Raw genomic sequence first — 20,860 nt, forward strand, 5'->3', positions numbered from 1 at the left:
GCCCCCAAATTACATATAAGGAAATAGATCTTGAACTCACAAGTCTGCAAGCAATGCAAATGTAGGCTTTCATAAATCCATGGGACTTCATGGTCCGGAAGATGGGCTTATGAAACAAAGACCGTTATCCCAGCATTATCCATCCACCCATCATTCCGTTTTTGTCCCACCTGTCTCGGAGGAGCTCAAGGCAATCTACGTGGTTCTTCTCCTCTGCCCTCACTTTAACTCTCACAACAGCCCTGTGAGGTGGGTTAGGCTGGGGAAAAGTGGCTTCCCCCTAAACCACAGCAGTGAGTTTGAAGTAAGAGTGGCAATTTGAAGCTGGTTCTCCCCCCAGGCCTCTAACCACTACATCACAATGGCTTTCAAACTTCTGAAAGGAAGGAAGATATTGTCAGTATCTCAGCTCACAGTCAGAGGTAACTGGCCTCTCCAGGACAAACTGAGTGAGATACTTGTTTACCTTCCGTCTGCGTCTCCCGGCAGACTAGGTCGTAAACCGGCGATTCTCCTCATTAGACGTGAGGAGAACACACCCTCTGCTTCTCTCTCCTTGCATTCCCCCCCCGGGAGGGGAAATGAGACAGAGGAGTCTATTTACATGTTTTATTCCTGTCATTCAGCAGTACATAGAAACGTGACTGCACCCTTCAGACTCCATCAGAAGAGACACAACTCCGCCCCTGTACTTCCAGTACAGGTCAGATGACACTCTGAGCTAACATCCGGTGCTCAGTACAGAGAATAGACTCCCCCTTTTCTCCAACAGTACAGTTGCAAACCACAACATCCTGTTTTGCATTCCAGCCACTTGCAGCTGGCTTTTGCATTGGTGCTTTTTCCCAACAGATATGAGTAGATGTGTGTATGTGTGTGAATACACACACACACACACACACACACACACGGGGCAGGAAAGAACAGTTGAATGCTATAAATATGCACACGACTGGGTGTTTCACAGCATGAAAACACAATATAAAATCACATAACACATAATGAAAATAGAAATAAAAACAAGAGCAACTCAATCATCCCACCCCCTTCCGCCACACATTTTAAAAGCACCTAGCGCAGCTCCAGACTGGAAAGGGGGGGGGGCTGGGACAAGCCAAGAAACTCACCACCAGATGTAAGTAGAGGGCTGTGGAATTCAGTTTAAACAGCATCTGGTGAATAGAAAGATGCTTTGTTAAGCAGTTTTTAGAAGAATGTGAAGACCCTCACCAAGCTCAGCCCTGGGAGAGGGAGAGCTTTGGGTGCTCAAGATCCTTTCAAGCAAGAATACACTGTTGGGATACTGCCAGGGAGACAGAGTCCATCATGGCCCCACAAGTCGCCTCCGGACGATCCATTGATCTCCCGTAGATACAGTATCAGCAATTAGTGACACGAGCTCCAGAAATAGCCTGCCACATTCCAGAACTGGTGCACGCTCTATCAGCAGTTAATGCACAGCGAAAGATGCACGCAGGGGAGTATTATTTACAAGTTTATTCAGCGCTGGTCAGAACAAAGAAAACATGACTGCCAGCTTCAGTGTCTCGGCACAGAGAGAGAAACGAAAGCAAAGACAAAACATAAACTTCCTGTGAACAGGAAATACGCAGACTCTGTGACTCACAAAGCCTGCTCCCTTTTAAGGTGGAACGGAAATATCCTAACATACACGGCCCCGGAGTTGCCTCCTGCTGCCCCACTCCTGGCCGCCCCTTCCCGACCGAGATACCCTCAGAGGAGAAACGCAGAAACTTCACGGGCGAGGGCTCTTTCCCCGCCCCTTCCAGCCACCTTTCCTCTCTGTCTGCGCTCCTCTCCACGCAGGACTTGCCCCGCAGAGTTCCTGCCTGCAAGCGAGCGGCCAGGGCTCCAGTCAGACCTCTTGCGACGCCCGCCTGCTGAGAAAGCTGAGCAGGGAGGGAGCAAGAAGACGGGACGCAGTAAAAGCGAATCTCTTTGCCTGCCTTCAACTCTCCCCGTGAGTCCTTATTAAGAGAGCCATGCAAGGGCAGGCCACCCCTGGTGCCATCATGGGGGGGGGGGGGTTGACAAATTATCAAGGAAAAATTACTGCCCTACTAGGGCGGTTCATAAAAAACCTTTTTTTTTTTAAATGCCTGCTCCAAAGGTCTTATCTTACTACTCTAGAGATTATATAGCTATATATGAAATTTCATGCATATCAGTTAAGATCTTGACCCTCCTCCACGAAAACAGCTGTTTACTTGGCCGTTTCCTCATGTGGTGAAGGCTGAAATTTCCATTCAGTGGAGCAGGGTCAAGCTATTAACTGATATGCATGAAATTTCGGATATAGCTACATAATCCCTAGTTTAGTTTAGTCCTGTTTTTTAAATAAATGTTTTCCTTTTCAGATAATACAGAGCATGGTGAAATCGCAATAAATAAAACCTCCCCTTCAGTACTTTCAAGCACTACTACGGGTTCCGCATAATAGCTGTACTGCATTGTTTACTGCGTCAGCACCTGCACTTTGGAACTCCACACCTATTGCAACAAAGAACGTGCCTTTGCTAGACCCTTTTCGGGCACCTGCTAAAAGCATTCTTCTTTAAGGCAAGCATACGTAGATGCTTAGGAAGTTGAAGTAAATTTAATCTGTTTTAATATTTTAGCTTTTGTATGTTTTAAAGTAGGATTGTTGATTTTTCTTGATTTTACTGCTGTGGGTTTTTTGTTTGCTTTTTGTTTTGGTAAACCACTTTGCAGGTTTTTAAAAATAAATTTTATTAAATAAACAATAAATATAAATAAAATAACACAATCCATCCTGTAGATTTAAGTATCTGTCCATAGTTGCCTACTTGTTATCAGAGGCCCAGAATTGACATTCCTTTGTAAGAAAATATGAAATAATGCAAAACCATTTTTGCAGGCAAAAATTAAAATGGAAAAAATCAATGGGTGGGGGTGGCAAGAAATTTTTCGCACCATTCAGTGGAGCAGGGTCAAGCTATTAACTGACAGGCACGAAATTTCGGATATAGCTACATAATCCCTAGTTTAGTAACACCTTTGGAGCAGGCATTTTCACACACAAGAGAGTTTCCTATGATCCATCCTGCTGCCCTATACTTCGCTGGGCTTCCCGGGTCCTGTGTGAAGAAAATGAGACCAGGCCAAGTAGATTCGGCCTTGCCATACCTTTGCCCCGCCCCTGCCCGCAGCCGATTGGCCAGCTGGGTTGGGGGCGGGGCAAAGGCAAGGCAAGGCTGAAACTAATTCGCCTAGTCTCATTTCCTTCACCTAAGCCGACTTTCCGGGCTGCTGAGGAGGCCTGACAAGACCGCTGCCTGTCCTGGGCGCCCCCTTTGGGTCCGAAAAACCTTTGCTGCCCCCGAAAGTGGAGCGTGTGGGACAATGGCAGCGCTGCCGCCCTGTTTTGTCCACGCGTGGCACCAGGAGGAGCAGCTCCGTGCTGCCCTGGGCACTCGGCAGGCCAGCTTCCCTCTGCCCCCCGTCTTCCCTTCATGAAGCTAGGACCCCCCAAAAGGAGTTGTGGAATTGAAAGAAGATGAGGAAAAAATCAGCAAACCTATTCTGTGGCTAACTGACCAATTCCTTTAAATAGGGTCTATTAATGAAGTTCACACTTTTGACAACCAGCCTGATGCTTTTGCAGAAAAATATTACTTTTTTATAATTTTTATTTTTTTATTTTTAGCATACAAAAATTTTTAAGACATACCACACAAATTATTATACATATGTCCTTGTTTGGACTTCCCTCAGCATCTCTGATAGCCTTCCATCTTGATTATTTCTCCTGCAATTCTTAACTTAATATTGCCTTTACCTTTTCTAGCAAATCATTTCTCCCTTTCCATTTTTACAATATTTCTTAAATTACTCCTCACAGAACCTTTTGTAGTCCTCCTCTGGTTTCTCTGCAGAAAAATATTCCTAGACACAAAACTTTTATTTATTTTTAAGCCCTTTCAGTCTCCCATCTCAAGGCTAAGTACAGCAAACTGTACATTCCCATCCCTCTCCCCAAGGCTGGATTATTTACTTCTGTGTGCTTCTGTATCTGTCTCCCTTGTATCTATCAGTGACTACAGTGGTACCTCGGGTTACATACGCTTCAGGTTACAGACCCAGAAATAGTACCTCAGGTTAAGAACTTCGCTTCAGGATGAGAACAGAAATCGTGCGGCGGCGGCGCAGTGGCAGCAGGAGGCCCCATTAGCTAAAGCGGTGCTTCAGGTTAAGAACAGTTTCAGGTTAAGAACGGACCTCCGGAACGAATTAAGTACCGTATTTTTCGCTCTATAACACGCACCTGACCATAACACGCACATCGTTTTTAGAGGAGGAAAACAAGGGAAAAAATATTCTGAATGAAACAGTGGACGTATCATTTTTGTGCTTCATGCTGTGGCCACAGACATGTGATCTGATGGTGAATTTGGGGTGACCCAATGCAAAAATCCTGAGAATCCCTGTGGATCCATGCTTTGTAACCACGTTTTTGCACCATTGCAGCCCCAGGCAACAGTGGGTGCGTGATTTGGGGGGGGGGGCAGGCTGTAGCCATGGACATGCTATGTGCTCTGATGGTGAATTTTGGCTGACCCAATGCAAAGATCCTGAGGATCCATGTGGACCCATACTTTTTAACCACGTTTTTGCACCATTGCAGCCCCAGGCAACAGTGGGTGCGTGATTTTTTTTTGGGGGGGGACAGGCTGTAGCCATGGACATGCTATGTGCTCTGATGGTGAATTTGGGGTGACCCAATGCAAAGATCCTGAGGATCCATGTGGATCCATGCTTTGTAACCACATTTTAAGTGGGGAGGGAAGGAAAAACACAGAAGGCTAAGAATGCAGGAGAGGGCTATAACGTGAGGAAAGGAAGGCAAAAGTTTCCCCCCACCCACCCACCCAAGCCAGCCACTGTTTAAGGATTTCATCCTTTTAAATGGAAGAAAGCATATTTGAATGCTGTGTGTCTCCAAAAACAAAAAGCAGGAAGTCAAATCAGAATTTTAAGCCAAACCTGTAATCTCTCTTCCCTTCACAAACATTGTTCCCTCCGGAGCAGGGACAGGATAGAGCGACGCTCTGCTTTCCCCTCTTCTTGCCTGGAGGGGAGGGGCTTTCCCTGCTCTTTGTTCCGTTTGAGCAAACACAGCAACGAAACAGAGAGGGCGGGCAGTAAGACCCTGAGGCAGAATGCAGGAAAGCAACAGCTTCCTCTCTCACGGAGCTCCCTTCTCCCTGAAGCGCGGTTTGATTTTTGCCTTATTTTTCGGCTCCAGGGACCACACATTCGCTGCATAACACGCACAGACATTTCCCCTTCCTTTTTAGGAGAAAAAATCTGCGTGTTATAGAGCGAAAAATACGGTACTTAATCCGAGGTACCACTGTATTCTCTTGCCTTTCCTTTGATGTCTATGCTACTGATTACTTCTGCCATTTTGATTTTAGAGAAAGTGTTTTAATTTAAAAAGGATCTGTACTATAGAATAACAGTGGTAACAATACATTGAAGACAAGTAAATATTTTGGGAGGGTGGTCCCAGAGCCCTGGAGCCACGATCCCAAAGAGGATAAAATGGGCGGACTTTGGCACTCTTGTGTCCTGTCCTCTTGCAATGTCTTTTTCTCTATTTGAGCTGGCTCCCTGCCTGTTACGTTACATGTGGGGAAACACCTGTGGGGTTCCTCTCTGTGTAAAGTCTTCAAGCTGTTCCTGCGCACAGCTGACAAATCTGCCCCATTGTCAAAATTTATTTTTCCCCCCACCTCCCACCTCCAGTTGTGTGTCCTGGCTGAGGGGGAAAACAGAAGACTGATGGCCATCGGTCAGGGATGGTCTAGTTGAGATTCCTGCATTGCCCCAGGGGGTTGGCTAGATGACCCTCAGGGGTCCCTTCCAACTCTACAATTCTCTGGTGCAGGCTTGTGCAGAGGTTTAGGTACAAGTTGAATGCAAGGGGTGCATAGGATTGCAGCGAATCTTATGCACCATCGGCTCGGGAATAAGTCCCACTGATCAAGATGGGACTAGATTGCTGCTGTGCAGTCCTGTTTTTTAAATGAATGTTTTCCTTTCCAGATAATACAGAGCATGGTGAAATCGCAATAAATAAAACCTCCCCTTCAGTAGTTTCAAGCACTACTACGGGTTCCGCATAATAGCTGTACTGCATTGTTTACTGCGACAGCACCTGCACTTTGGAACTCCCCGCCTATTGCAACAAAGAACGTGCCTTTGCTAGACTCTTTTCGGGCACCTGCTAAAAGCATTATTCTTTAGGCAAGCATATGTAGATGCTTAGGAAGTTGAAGTAAATTTAATCTGTTTTAATATTTTAGCTTTTGTATGTTATAAAGTAGGATTGTTGATTTTTCTTGATTTTACTGCTGTGGCTTTTTTTGTTTGCTTTTTGTTTTGGTAAACCACTTTGCAGGTTTTTAAAAATAAATTTTATTAAATAAACAATAAATATAAATAAAATAACACAATCCATCCTGTAGATTTAAGTATCTGTCCACAGTCGCCTACTTGTTATCAGAGGACCAGAATCGACGTTCCTTTGTAAGAAAATATGAAATAACGCAAAACCATTTTTGCAGGCAAAAAATAAAATGGAAAAAAAAATCAATGGGAGGGGCGGCAAGAAATTTTCCGCACCGGGTACCCCCTGACCTTCTTCGCCACGTGCTTTTAGCTCAGCCTTAAGCGGGCTTACTCGGGAGTAAGTGACTTGGCAGGCGCTGCTGCGCAGAGCCTTCAAAGATCCTGCTGCGGAGTGCAAGATGACCCGGGCAGCCCCCTCCCACCGGCCAAGCGACCAATCGCAGCAAAAGCAGCACCGCCCAAGGGAAGCAACCGACCTCTAAACTTCCTTGGCTCCAGGGGAGAGTAAGCAGAGCAGCAGGCAGGCGCTTTGCATGGGGGGGGGGTTGGCTTTGCAACAGATGGCTTTTTCCAAATTGCACGTGGGGCTGTTTTAAACCTCCCCGCAGGAGCCACCCTCCCCTGCTGCAGCCCTGGGACCCCCCCCTCTCCCCACTGCACCCTCCTGGGGGAGGGGGGGGAGAGAGGAGACTCACCAGATCCCAGGAGAGGACTGCCCTTCCCAAAGGAGTAAGCAGCGCCTGCATAGAATTGCAGGACATACAGTACTGTAGTTGCAAACCTCGTGCAACCCCGTCCCTCCCTGGCAGGACCCCCTGATCCCTGGGGCTCCCCCCCCCACATGAGCCACCCTCCCCTGCTGCATCCCTGCCCCCCCTTCTCCCCACTGCACCCTGGGGGGGGGAGGAAGAAGAGACTCACCAGATCCCCGTGGAAGAGAGCAAAGCAGCCTTTGCAATAGCAGAGGAAAGCAACCCCCCCACACACACACATGCAGGAAGGGGAGGGAGGGGCTTTTCCTCTGGAGGACCTGGCCCCCTTTACTTCCTGTCCTCTCTAGGAATGCAGCTCGGTTCCCTTTAACCCTTGCAAAGCCGAGTCCACCCTGCTCCGTCCTCTCTGCCTTTTCTCTCCTGCATTGCAGAATCCCAGAGATGCTCATTTTGAGGGGACGCTCTTGCTTGGTCTGTGATCCGCTCCCTCCCTTGGCCAGAAACTGGAGGAAGAGGTTGCAGGGAAAAGGGGTTTGCAGGAAGCAAGGAACCTCATCCTAGAATCCAGGAATGGGAGCGATAGAAGGGGGTCCTAGGGTCATCTAGTCCAGCCCCCTGCAGGGCAGGAATCTGCAAAAGCATCCCTGGCAGATGGCCTCTGCTCTGAAACTCCAAGGAAGAAGAGTTCCACCACCTTCTTACCTTCAGAAAGGTTTTCCAGCTGTTGAGTCAGAACCTTTTTCTTGCCACTTGACGCCAGGGTTTGGGTCCTACCCTGGGGAGCAGGAGAAAACAAGCTGCCTCTCATGTCTCCCATTCAGCTAGATCACAGCTGAGGGTGGAGTATGATGACACGCTGTTCCTGCCTCTCCTGGGAGTGAAGATGAAATGTCCCTGTTGATTTTTAGCTGCATTTAGGATACTTAAATTGTGGCACCCAGAACTGAACACAGTACAGTGGTACCTCGGGTCTAGTACTTAATTTGTTCTGGAGGTCCATTCTTAACCTGAAACTGTTCTTAACCTGAAGAACCACTTTAGCTAATGGGGCCTCCTGCTGCTGCCATGCTGCCGGAGCAAGATTTCTGTTCTCATCCTGAAGCAAAGTTCTTAACCTGAAGCATTATTTCTGGGTTAGTGGAGTGTGTAACCTGAAGCGTATGTAACCCGAGGTACCACTGTATTCCAGGTGTGGCCTGACCAAGGCAGACTAGAGTGGTTCTGTGACTCCCCTGAGATGCCTCCCACTTTTCTTTGTTGCTGAAATTGTCTGCGTTTGTGCCTTTCATATTTCTCCTTGGAGAAACTGCCATCCATCCTGGACTCTCTTCTCTTGGAGTATTTCTGACCATGGGATCTCACCCCGTAGCTCCTTCAGCTTTTTGAAATTGGCCTTCTCGGAGTCTATAGCGTGTGTCCAACTACACTTAGCTTTCCCTTCCCTCTGTATCGTGAAACCTAGGAGGACCCAGATCTTCCTCTTCCTGCCTGTGTGCATGCATTTCTCACTATTTATAAAAAAAAATATAGCAGGAATTTCTATCCCCTTTGATCTGGCGGAGTTTTGATGAAGCCTCCAAAGGAACATCAGAAGCTGCCTGAACTCTAAGAGGCCCTTCTTCATATGCCACCTCCTCAATAAGTCCAGAGGGTGGCAACATGAGAATGGGGCCTTCTCTGCAGTGGCTCCCTGTCTATGGAATAGTCTCTCCAGGGAGGTGTGCCTGGAGCCTTCATTATACACCTGTAGTGTCAGGCAGATGTCAGCGACTCCCGGCTGGTTGCCCAGGAACGAATAAAGACAAAGGAATGTTTCTTATCATCCTCTTTTCATTCATTTTTTTACAGAGAGAGGCTATAGATCCCAGCCTTTTGGATAATGGCATTGTCCCGAGTGAATCTGTCTTTGAGCTCTTTGCTCTCCTACTTTCAAGGCTCGCCAAGTTCTGGGAGATGGAGGGTCTGGAATGCTTCCTAAATACATTGTGTCAGTCAGTTGTCACCACCCTGCTGCTGCTGCTTCCTCCTCCTCCTCTCCCATTATTTCCCAACTTTCCCCCTCATCTGCCTCTGAGCTATGACCTCCCTCAAACCCCTGTTGTAAATGTAAACTGTCTTCTTCCTCCTCCTCCTCCCTGGAAGAGTCAGGCTGGGGAGGCGGTCTCCACCATTCCTTCTTTGCCCAGTCCCTGACATTTAGGCACCAGGAGAAAACGTTCCTCTCGAACCAGACCTTTGGCTGATTGACATCCAGTGCCCTCTGGGGAGGTTATTGGCTTGTTTTTGTGTTTATTTTGATTACCGTATTTTGTGGTTTTATATTCTGATTTTATTCTGTGAACTGTCCTGAGGCCTGTGCATATAGTGTGGTATATAAATTTAATAATAATAATGCTATTAGTAATCCTGGAGATTTGACTTCCTCCTTCAAAAGAAGGACCGTCACCTGACTAAAGGAATAGGAGGTGGTGCATAATTGTTCTCCCTTTTATGTGTTCTATGTTTTAAACAGTCCTCAGGTCTTTTGAGGAAGGGCAGTGTATAAATTTAATAGATAATAACAACAACAATAATCGATTTTTAGTCCATTGAATTAGCAATAAAGCATTTCTGGAAGGGGAAATGGCATACCTTTGCCTATTTGCATAAAAAGCATGCATTAACAAGTATTAGTCATTTATGATCAGAATATGATTTATTTGTTTTGAACTTTGCTTGGTACCTCATTGGTAGCCAGTACAATTGTTCCAGAAGTGGTAGAACTCAGGACCCGCTCCCTTATGGGACATATCTGGGAGAAGAAAAGGCTGTGGAATTAACCCTACACAAATCCAGACTGGAGTCCCTAAGGCGGCTGGATGGTGCCTTCTTTGCCTCCTTCCTGCAACTCCTGCAGCCTAGTTTGTGTCTAATGTCTTGGTCTGCTTTCTTGTGGATGACTTCAGAGAGGCCAAGAAGAGGGTCTTCTCTGGGCAGCTCAGGAGCTCCAGACACATTGCCCAGACTTGGGCCCCACGGAGCTCACATTGGTGCTGCAAAGGCAGCAAATAGCCTCTAAGAATGCTACAGCTTTTTATATGGTATATAAAGATCCAATAATCATAGAATTGTCTTGTCCAAACTAAAGCATCCATGACAGATGCCCATTCAACCTCTGCTTAAGAACCTCCAAGGAAGAAGAGTCCACAACCTCCAAAGGAAGACTGTTCCACTGTAGAACAATTCTTACTGTCAGAAAGTTTTTTCTGTATATTTAGTCAGAATCTCCTACCTTGTAAATTGAAGCCATGGGTTCGAGTCCTACCCTCCAGAACAGGAGAAAACAAGCTTCTTCCCCCTTTCATGTGACAGCCCTTGAGATATTTGAAGATAGCTCTCATATCTCCTCTCAGTCTCCGTTTTTCCCAGGCTAAACATTCCCAGCTCCTTCTACTGCTCCTCACAAGGCTTGGACTCCAGACCCTGGATCATCTTGGTTGTCCTCCTCTGCACATGTTCCAGCTTGTCAACATCCTTCTTAAATCGTGGTGCCCAGGACTGGACCCAAGACTCCAGCTGTAGCCTGACCAAGGCAGAATACAGTGGTACACTTACTTCCCTTAAGAGGGGCACTAGCCTAGCCTAGAATAGAATTAGCTTTTTTGCTGCTGCATCACACTGTTGACTTAGGTTAAGCAGGCAGTCCAACACAACTCCTAGTTCCTTTTCACCTGTAATGCTAGTAAGCCAGATATCCCCCATCTTATATTTGTGCACCTGGTTCTTCCTGCCTCTGTGCAGAACCTTACATATGTCTTTACTGAAAATCATTTTGTTAGCTTGTGCCCAGTTATCCAATCTGTTACGGTAATTTTGAATCCCGATTGTGTCTTCTGCAGCATTAGCAACCCCTCCCAGTTTGGTGTCACCTGCAAATTTGATTAGCATCCCCTCAATTCCTTCATCCAAATCGTTTATAAAAAACATTGACCAACAACACCCAACTTGTCAATTTTTCCTACGATGACAAGGAACCATTAATGAGAACTCTTTGGGTTCTGTCAGTCAACCAACTACAAATCCACCTAATGGTTACCTCATTCAACCCACATTTCAACATATATATAAAAAATAAAGAAATTGTCCAGTAGCACCTTAGAGGCCAACTAAGTTTGTTCTTGGTATAAGTACACGAAAACTTATACCAAGAACAAAGTTAATTGGTCTCTAAGGTGCTACTGGACAATTTCTTTATTTTTTATTTACAGATAGGTAGCCGTGTTGGTCTGCCATAGTCAAAATAAAAAAATTCCTTCCAGTAGCACCTTAAAGACCAACTAAGTTAGTTCTTGGTATGAGCTTTCGTGTGCATGCAGAAGTGTGCATGCACACGAAAGCTCATACCAAGAACTAACTTAGTTGGTCTTTAAGGTGCTACTGGAAGGAATTTTTTTATTTATTTTTTATATATATTTTGATTGCATCAGAACAACACGGCTGACTACCTACCTGAATCTAGAACCACATTTCAACAGTTTTCTTGCAAGAATATCATGGGGGACTTACTGAAATCAAGATACACTATGCACACAGCATTCCCCTGATCCACCAAGCTTGTAACTCCATAAAATGATTTGTCTTGCATGACTTGTTTTTGAGAAACCCATACTTTTATCCTGTATGATGTGAACTGCCTTGAAATATGTGGATGAAGGGTGCTACATAAATTAAATAAATAAAGAATAACTAAGAAGAAGGATATTGACAAGCTGGAACACGTGCAGAGGAGGGCTACCAAGATAATCAAGGGTCTGGAAACCAAGCATTATGTGGAAAAGCCGAGGGAGTTGGGTATGTTTAGCCTGGAGAAGAGGAGACTGAGAGGGACTATGAGAGCCATCTTTGAATAACTTGTGTCATAGAAAATGGAGTAAGCTTGTTTTCTCTGGCTCCATAGAGTAGGACCTGAAGAGGCCAGTTACCTCTGACTGTGAGCTGAGATACTGACACTTGGTCTCTAAGGTGCTACTGGAAGGATTTTTTAATTTGGTTTTTATTATTATTATTTTGTTTCGACTATGGCAGACCAACACAGCTACCTACCTGTATCTAGAACTTTTTAATGGTAAGAGCTGTTAAGACAGTGAAGTGGACTCCCTTTAGAGTGGTGAACTCTCATTTATTGGAGGCCAGCAGACGTTAGATAGCTCTCCATCATGGAGACGTTCGTTGTGATTTTTGCATTCAGCAGGTTGGACTAGATTACATTGGGGGTCACCTCCAACTCCACAATTAAAGGATTCTCAGATTCTCCCCTATGAGTTCTTTGATGGGAAGTGAGATTTTGCTTCCAGCTGAAGCTCTTTCCACATTCCACACAATGATATGGTTTCTCCCCTGTGTGAATTCTTTGATGGGAAGTGAGATTGCCCTTTTGACTGAAGGTCTTTCCACAATCCAAGCACTGATATGGCTTCTGCTCTGTATGAATTAAGTGATGGGAAGTGAGAGAGGAGCTCGTACTGAAGCTTTTTCCACACTCCACACACTGATATGGTTTCACCCCCGTATGAACTCTTTGATGGGAAGTGAGAGAGCTCCTGTGACCAAAGCTCTTTCCACATGCCAGACACTGATGGGGTTTTTCCCCTGTATGAATTTTCTGATGGGAAGTGAGAGAAGAGCTTGTATTGAAGCTTTTTCCACATTCCACACACTGATAGGGTTTCTCTCCTGTATGAATTCTTTGATGGGATGTGAGAGTGTCCTTCTTATTGAAGCTCTTCCCACATTCCACACACTGATAAGGTTTCTCTCCTGTATGGATTCTTTGATGTGAAGTGAAAGAGGAGCTCTTACTGAAGCTCTTCCCACATTCCAAGCAGTGATAGGGTTCCTCCCCTGTATGAATTATTTGATGGATAGTGAGAGTGTTCTTCCAGGTGAAACTCTTTCCACATTCCACACACTGATATGGTTTTGCCCCGCTGTGAATTCTCTGATGGGAAGTGAGATAGGAGCTGGTACTGAAGCTCTTTCCACATTCCACACACTGATATGGTTTCTCCCCACTGTGAATTCTCTGATGTAAACGTAAATCTGTGTTTCTAGCAAAGCCCTTCCTGCATTCTCCACACTCATAAGGTTTCTCCCCTGTATGAGTTATTTGATGGGAAGTGAGAGAGGATCTGCGAATGAAGCTCTTTCCACACTCTTCACATTTAAATCGTTTCTCCCCACTGTGAATTTTCTGGTGTGAATGTAGATCTGTGCTTCTACTAAAGGCCTGGATGCATTTTCCACACTGATAAGGTTTCTCCCCTGTATGAGTTCTTTCATGGGAAGTGAGCTGGGAGCTCTGGCTACAGCTCTCTTCACACTCCAAATTTTTATGTGGCTTCTCCTTTCTGGGGATTTTGTTGTGGTCACCTTTGTTCTTGATTTCCAATTCATCACAATCTGTAATGGAGAGAAAAAGGGATTGGAGCCTCAGGAACAAATAGAGCCCCCAATTATGTAATGATGCTAATTAAAGCTTGCAATGGAAGAACTGAAGGGAGTTGGATGTGAGGTCAACCTTTGTTGTCTGCCATTATCTAACACACTTATGGGAAATTTGATACGCCTGGCTCTTCTCTGGGATGGATTTTGCTTGGTCCAGTCATGGCATCCCCTCCATCTCCAAAGTCAGTCGTCTCTTTGGTCAACCAAAAACTTACAGGAGCAAAAACAAAACCTGACAGAAGCTACTTATCTTTCCTAACAACTCTGAAGCTGACATTTTACATGGCAATTTTACATGGCATTTTACCTGGTAATGTTTAAGAAGCTGCAACTGGAGGAAGAACATTCATAGGAAAAAGAGTAATTTACTCTTTGATGTTTATTGGGGGATGTTGTAATCTCATGTGTTGTAGGGGAAGATATTGAGCTCTGTGAAAATATATTAGGTTCATCTCAGAGAGATACGTTTTGAATTTCAATACAGATATTACGATCCCACAAGGAGCCTTACTAAGAGAGGCCATGATCCCAAGATTCTCCTCCATGACATCCTTATGCAGAGCTCTCTGGTCAGGATCCAGCAACACCCACTCCTCGTCCGTGAAACGAACAGCAATATCTTCAAAGCACACTGGAACCTAAAAGAAAAAGGGAAATGTCCTCCTCTGAGACAGCAGAAATATGATCTGCTACAGAAATCTCAGTTGTGTATGGGTATTTAACTATGGGTATTTGCCTTTGTGCAAATAGGTGTTACTCCACATTGTGTTTTTCAAGTCATTCTGCTTATGCAAGCATTCCAGTTTCCCCGATGGAAGGATTCACTTTCTCCTCTCCTCGTGAGTTGTTCTGGGGAGGTTCCCTCCCAATGCCCCAGAGCCAAATTCAAGGGGTTCATGGGGGCATGGAGAGGGGGAGGAGTGGGGGGCAGGCCCCATTTTGCAGCAGATAGGGCTGGCTAGGTGAATCCTGGTCACTATTTGTTATCGTCTGTCCGCTGCTTAGAAGCCTATTTTAGGATTCATTGATGAATATAGAAATACAAGAAGCCTAGTTTGGATGGCCATCTGTCTTGGATTATCTAGCTGAGATTCCTGCAATGCAGGGGGTGGGACTTGATGACCCCTGTGGTCCCTTTCAATTCTAGGATTCTATGAAAACTGTAACTACAGATGAATCCTACTGGCAACGTTAAGAAGGCTGGGGTCACGGAGACATATGGTCAGGAAATCCCACAGTTCACAGCTGGAGTTTACTCTTTTTTAGCAAGAATATGATATTCACAGGCTTGGCTGAGTTTCAGGCCTACTGAGAACAGCAGCTCATTCCCTGAGCCTCTTCCTCCACAAAAGCAATTGCAGAGAGTGAAGACCCCCCGACTCCCCACAGCTTTCTAAGTCCCCTCCTCTCGGGTTTCTGGCAAATGATCGAACAGTGCGCCAGTCTTTGCTCCTCCATTGTCAGACGTCTCCGGGCTCTGAGAGACAAGCAGGGAGGGTGGCTTCTGGCAGAAGGAGAGGGAGCCCCCGGTGGCTCCTCTTTCTCCTGACTCACCTCTGCCTCTCGACCTCCTTCCTCCCACTCGCCTCCTTCCTCTTCTGCCTCTGATTCTGCACTGCATTCTGCCACAGAGTCTCCCAGCTCACTAAGCCCTGTTACTCCTTCAGCTTCTGACACCTCCTCTTCCCAGGCTTCTCCCTCTTCCCCCTCTGACCCCCCATCCTTCTTCTACCTCCACTCCTTGGGCTCTGAGCCATCTTCCCTTCCTGGTTCCCCAGCTGCTTCCTCCCACCACTCCTCTGTGCCCAAACAGTTCATGACATTGCTCCATCCCTCGGCCTCTGACCCCACAAGGCAGCTTCCCCTGACCTGATATGGTTCCACAGCCACTGCTTCCCTTCTGCCTCCATGAAAAGGCAGATCAGGAGGTCTTGCCGGCATCATTCCGTCACCTGCAAGAGAAAAAAGGTAAGCAGGACGCCAGGAGTGCCTGCTTCTCTCACAGGTGAAACAGGGCATCTTAGCTACAGATGGGCCTTTGAGAAAGCCTCACCTGCTGAGAGCATTTGGACATTTGCGCCCATTTCATAAGTTAGTTGGGCAAAAATACATCTCCCTTCCTCTGGATCCTTGATCCCAACTGTCGGTTGGGTGATAATGCCGAGGCTGCTCCCTCCCCTGCAATGCAGCGTTGCCCCGGATCCATCACTCCAATCTGCCGTCACGCTGATGTGGCCCATCTCCAGGGACATGAGCACACAACTAGCAGAGTTCAAACAGAAGCTTAGCCGTGAGGAGTAACATCTAAGCCTAATTTATAGCGCATAAAAACAAACCTAACAGAACAAAGAAAAACATGGCTTCTCTCTCTATCTTTCTTCCTCGGAGAGAGGACTGCAAAAGCAATACAGAGCAGAAACAGCGTATCTCCCTTTCCACTCACAAGACCCAATAATCAGTGCTGGAATATAAATAGACGTGTGACATGTAACAATCCCACACATCTGCAGCACTGTCCCCTGCCCCAAAAGACACCAAGATGAAAATAATCCACAGATTAGTTGAAAAACCAACAGAAAAATACTCCTTCCTCCTTACCCAGTGGCATCTCTCTGGGGTTCAACGGAGGCCTCTCTGCCTCACAGGAATCCAGGTCCATTTCTGCAAAATGATCCTTTCCCTGAAAGAGCAACAAGGATTCAAAACAGAGAATGAATGGTGAGAAATGTTAGAAAGAGAATGACAAAGACAGAAGCTTTAAGGATGTTAGATATCATTCCATGGATGGCTTCCCAGAAAAAGAATGGGCCAACAGTAGAGCATTATGGGATGTTCTCCATCCTGTTTGGAGCCCCTTGGGAGTATCCAGAGGAAAGTCTCTCTCACCTGCTTTCTCTCCTCTGCCTGACTCAGGAGGAAACCTTCGGCCAGGGCCACCGCCTGGGAACTGGTCTCCGCTCCACACTCCCTCACCCAGCTCTCCATCTCCAGGGGAAGGACAGCCAGGAACTGCTCCAAGATCACCAGGTCCAGCATCTCAGCTTTCGTGTGCCTTTCTGGCTTCAGCCACTGATGGTCAAGGTGGTAGAGTCGGCTGCAAACCTCTCGGGGTCCTTTGGCCTCCTGGAAGCAGAACTGCCTCACCTGCTGGCTCTGCACCTCTGAGCGGAGGGTGTCCTCCTCACCCAGGATCTTCTGCACAAAATTTTCCCAGAACCCCCCACTGCTCCCAGTTTGGATGTCATGGCCTCTTCCTGTTCCAGGGCCAGCTGAGTCTTGCTCATCCATCTGTGCTCTCAGGAAGGCTCTGAGAGATCGGAAGGAACCCTTTGGTCTTCTGCCAAGTTCTGTCTGTCTGAATGAGAAGCTCTAGCAAATCCTACAAAGCAAATACATTGTTCTGTTACAGAATTTGTAGGACAGGGGGAGAAATGGTTCCCTGAGCAAGCATGGATGAGTCTTGCTGGGAACAAGGGCTGAACTGCACTACAGCCCAAACCATGAGCTATTGTCTGAAGAAGAGGGGGGGGGGAGGAGGAGGAGGAGGAGGAGGAGAAGAAGAAGAAGAAGAAGAAGAAGAAGAAGAAAGCAGCCTCTAGCTCTCCTAGAAGGAAGATTGCAATGCAAAATGTGGAGGCAATGGAAGGGATTTCTGGGAGATGAATCAGCCTGGTTTCTCCTGCCTTCCAGTCAATGCATGAAGTCAGAACTGACCGACAAGGGAGTCATTTGTATCTTGTGGAAAATGGATGCTTGGATCTGTTGGGGGGGTCCTCAGGAGTTCTTCTCCCCCCACCCCCACTCCCCTGCTTCTGTCTCCTTTTTTACACTTGGACTCTCTGCCCCTCTCCAGACAGACTCCTGGGGTGGGGTCCCTTATCCTTTGCTCTGAGGGCCAGGTATGCATCTGATTAACCCACTGAGGGAGAAGTGGACGTGGCCAAAGACATCTCCCTTGAAATTTAGGCAGCTAATTTATTACTATTATTCTGTTAGACAGCTTAACACACACACAGCCATTGATGCCAAGGTCCCTGGAGGCTCAGGGAGTAGCAGCGCCCATTTCCAGATGGTTTTCCAGCAACAATCCCTTTGGGACAGAGAGGACGTGGTCCTGGGATGCCCTGCTCTGGGCGCGAGGGGATTGCTGCAGTGGCCTCCGTGGGGAGCTGCCCTGGGAGACACTGGGAAACTGGTCCCCAATGCAGCAGCCAGACTCTGGGCTGGGATCCCTCTCTTTATTCCTGGACTTCCTCTCCCACCTTTCCTTCCTTCCCCCCCCCCCCATTGCTTTTTTTTTTTTGGGTGGGGCGCTAGTCCACCTCCTCATCCAGCTTTGGAAAACCACTTGCACATGTTCTCTCGTTTGTGCAATGACGCTGAGAGATGTCACACTGAGTTAAAGTCCTAATGACTCCTTTGTTTAAAGAAGGGAGATTTCGGGGGAGTCAGTTTTTTCTGAAAAGCCAAATGAGTTTGGGATCCTGTAATCTCCAGGAAGGGGAGCGTTGCAGACCTGGCCCCTCCCTGGCAGGACCCTCTCCTCCCTGACTTGGGGTCCCCCCCCCTGCAGGAGCAGATCAGGCCCCCCAGGCCCCCTCCCCTGCTGCAGCCCGGGGACCCCCACCGTCTCCCCACTGCACCCTCTGGGGGGAGAGAGAGGAGACTCACCAGATCCCAGGAGGGGGCAGCGAGGCAGCCCTTGCAGGAGAGACCCCAAAGCAGGAAAGGACTGGGGAGGGAGGGGCCTTGGCTCTGGAGGACCTGGCCCCCTCTTGCTTCCTCTCTAGGAATACAGCTCAGTTCCCTTTAACCCTTGCAAAGCCCAGCATGCCCAGATCTCCCCTCTGCATTTTTCTCTCTGGCGTGCATTGCACACTTCCAGATATGCTTTTTGGGGGACGCCTCCTGCTTTCCTTTCCTTCTGGAGTTTCCAGCTAGGCTAACATTGGGCCAAGACCAGATACATTGTATCCGCTTGGAATCGACACTTTCGCTCTTCTCTCAGCGGGGGGTCCCACGCTTCTCCTGCCAACCGAGCTGAGCTCCTTTTCTCGCAGTTGCAGTGCTCGCCTTCGCCTGTTCATGGCGCTGTTTTGCAATCGCTGATTGGCCAGCTGTCAAATGCTGATGACCCCGACTGGCCTCCCATTGAGAATTGAGGTCCCTCGCGGTGTCTGGCTCTGCTACAGCGCTAGGACTTCCTCTCTGGTGGGGTTTGTAATCGGGAAAGATCAGGAATAGGTGTTTGCCTGGGGCTCCGTGGTTCGCGTGTCCCCCCCCCCCCTTTGTGTCCATATCACACACACTCAAGGAATGAGCAGGAGGAACAAGGCGTGTTTATCACTTCTCTAAAATGTTCCTCCAAGGCCTAGGGAACGCACAGAGTGTCCCTTTTCCATTTTGCATAGAGATCATTTACTGAACGTTTAAAGCAGTACTGTAAACGACTTAAATCATTAGCAGGACCGACATAAAAACGCGCAGTGAAATATTTTAAATAGGATTGCATTGGACAAAACACAATTAGGTTTAGCTTGGATATGCAAAGGGAAGGATATAATATAAGCAACCACAGAAAGGGGAGGAGGCTGGTCGATTTCAATATTGGGTATATCAACTTTATTGAATAAAAAGATATTTCGATGATGTAAAATCGGGAAATGGAATTTTTTTTTATTCTTTAAAAAACAATCCCATGGAGTGTCCTGGAGACACCCAAGATGAGGCCACTGTCACCAGCTGGCCTTGACTGTCACCAGGCGACCAGCGCTGAGCTGTGGTTATGTCACATGGAGCTCCCACAGCACCAACTGCGACTCGGATCACTCCCTGGTGGCCAACAAGAACCACAGAAGGCCCATAGGAGAAAGCATGGAGCTCGGCCTGGAATCAGCGCTTCCAGAACGGCCGTACCTGAACGTTGTGAACTTTTCTCTGGCTCTGTTGAACAAGCTCTACTGAACTGCCCCATGGAAAGAGTTGAAACAAGGCAGGGGGGACTTCCGGGTTGGCGCCATCGCCGAATGGCGGACTCCCTCCGAGCTCCGGAGGGAGTCTGCTCGGCAGGGGCTGGGTCCTACCGCGCCGGCGACGCGGGGACCCTTAGAAACCACGGGAACGGATCCCGTGGACATGGTGACTCGGCTGGCACCGTTATCGCTCTCCCGGCTTGTGAAAGAGCCTTTTTAAAGGCTACGGATCGGGCGCCGGGGAGTAGCGTGGTGCTTTGAGTCCTCCGCTTCCCCTGCCGGGCGCAGCCGCATGCCATTCGGCGGAGAGCGCTGGCTTCTTCCAAAGGAAATTCGGTCAATTGATCAACAACCCGTGAGTAATTGGGCAACCGGGTTTAAAAGGAGGAAAAAAGAAATTTTTTTCCGGATTTGGCACGAGCGGGAGGGGATCCAAAAAAGGAAGTCAGTCCCCTCCCTGATTGTAAACATGCTAAAACAAGGACTGAGAAACCAAGATCTATTCAGAAGCTTATTGATGATAAAAATTACCAATTCCACGATGTGAATTATAAGAACTGTGCTGGAGGAGAGGAGTCGAGGGTGAGGAAAAAGCAACCCCCCCCCCGGAACCGGGGCGATTCGGACAGCCTGGCGAAGAGAGATGGAGATTTTGACAGCTGTCAAAGGAGCGGTCAAAACTGGAAATTATAAAGAGGACTTTGCTACAAGTTCTTTGCTGGTTAATTTTGTTACAATTTGATATAAATATGGATATAAACAGTTGGGAAAAAGAAACAACAAACTGACTTTTGGATTAGAGGATACAAAGTTATTGTAATCCCTCTAGAGGGGACTCGGGACATTACAAGTGTCGTATGTGGAAAACTACTCTGGGATGTGCAAAGGTCTTATCTCCTGGGAAAGCTGCAGAACTGAAATATTATTTTGTCTACAGAGGTGACTATAACACAATAGAATCTTCTATTGAAGCAAGAAAGGAACTGGACGTAAGTCTGTGTCCCTGAATAACAAACCTCTGTAGAGACGTTAAATTTTGGAACAAGAATGTTTTGACAGCTGAACAAGACAGAAACCTGAGAAACCAAGAAATAAAAGAGCAGATGACTGAATACGACACGGAAAGAATAATGGGAGGAGCAACAAAAGATTAAAGAAAATTAAAGGCCTCTATTAGATTGGATTTTCGAAGTTAAACATCATTAAGACAACCAAATCCGAAGAAAACAGCATGATGGACTGAGATAAATTTGGCTGTGGACTTAAGATCTCCAGGCCGACAACATACAGACAAAT

General features: G+C 47.1%; 3 protein-coding genes across 6 annotated transcripts in view; all 3 read right to left on the reverse strand.

Moving 5' to 3' along the window:
* LOC309530290 (uncharacterized protein) overlaps positions 1–7,377 on the reverse strand; it is a 123,454-nt gene extending 116,077 nt beyond the window's left edge. The window contains exons 1-2 of one of the 3 annotated variants that reach the window (XM_082219026.1): positions 7,318–7,348; positions 1,128–1,172 (exon numbers count right to left, since the gene is read on the reverse strand). The gene's annotated coding sequence lies outside the window, so the exon portion shown is untranslated. Of the gene's footprint in view, positions 1–1,127; positions 1,173–7,317 lie in introns of all 3 variants that reach the window. The other 2 variants (XM_082219018.1, XM_082219017.1) reach the window with 2 other exon arrangements.
* The window catches only part of LOC309530358 (uncharacterized protein), a 47,022-nt gene extending 28,676 nt beyond the window's left edge, over positions 1–18,346 (reverse strand). The window contains exon 1 of the mRNA XM_082219267.1: positions 18,264–18,346. The gene's annotated coding sequence lies outside the window, so the exon portion shown is untranslated. The remainder of the gene's footprint in view (positions 1–18,263) is intronic.
* LOC309530363 (uncharacterized protein) overlaps positions 12,150–20,860 on the reverse strand; it is a 215,866-nt gene continuing 207,155 nt past the window's right edge. The window contains exons 5-6 of one of the 2 annotated variants that reach the window (XM_082219273.1): positions 14,104–14,230; positions 12,150–13,547 (exon numbers count right to left, since the gene is read on the reverse strand). In XM_082219273.1, the coding sequence (XP_082075399.1) occupies positions 12,346–13,547; positions 14,104–14,230 (1,329 nt within the window). In that variant the 3' untranslated portion in view covers positions 12,150–12,345. The remainder of the gene's footprint in view (positions 13,548–14,103; positions 14,231–20,860) is intronic. The other variant, XM_082219272.1, reaches the window with a different exon arrangement.

This window comes from Podarcis vaucheri (genome assembly GCF_965113315.1).
Source record: "Podarcis vaucheri genome assembly, chromosome: 4".
NCBI classification, from domain to species: domain Eukaryota; kingdom Metazoa; phylum Chordata; class Lepidosauria; order Squamata; family Lacertidae; genus Podarcis; species Podarcis vaucheri.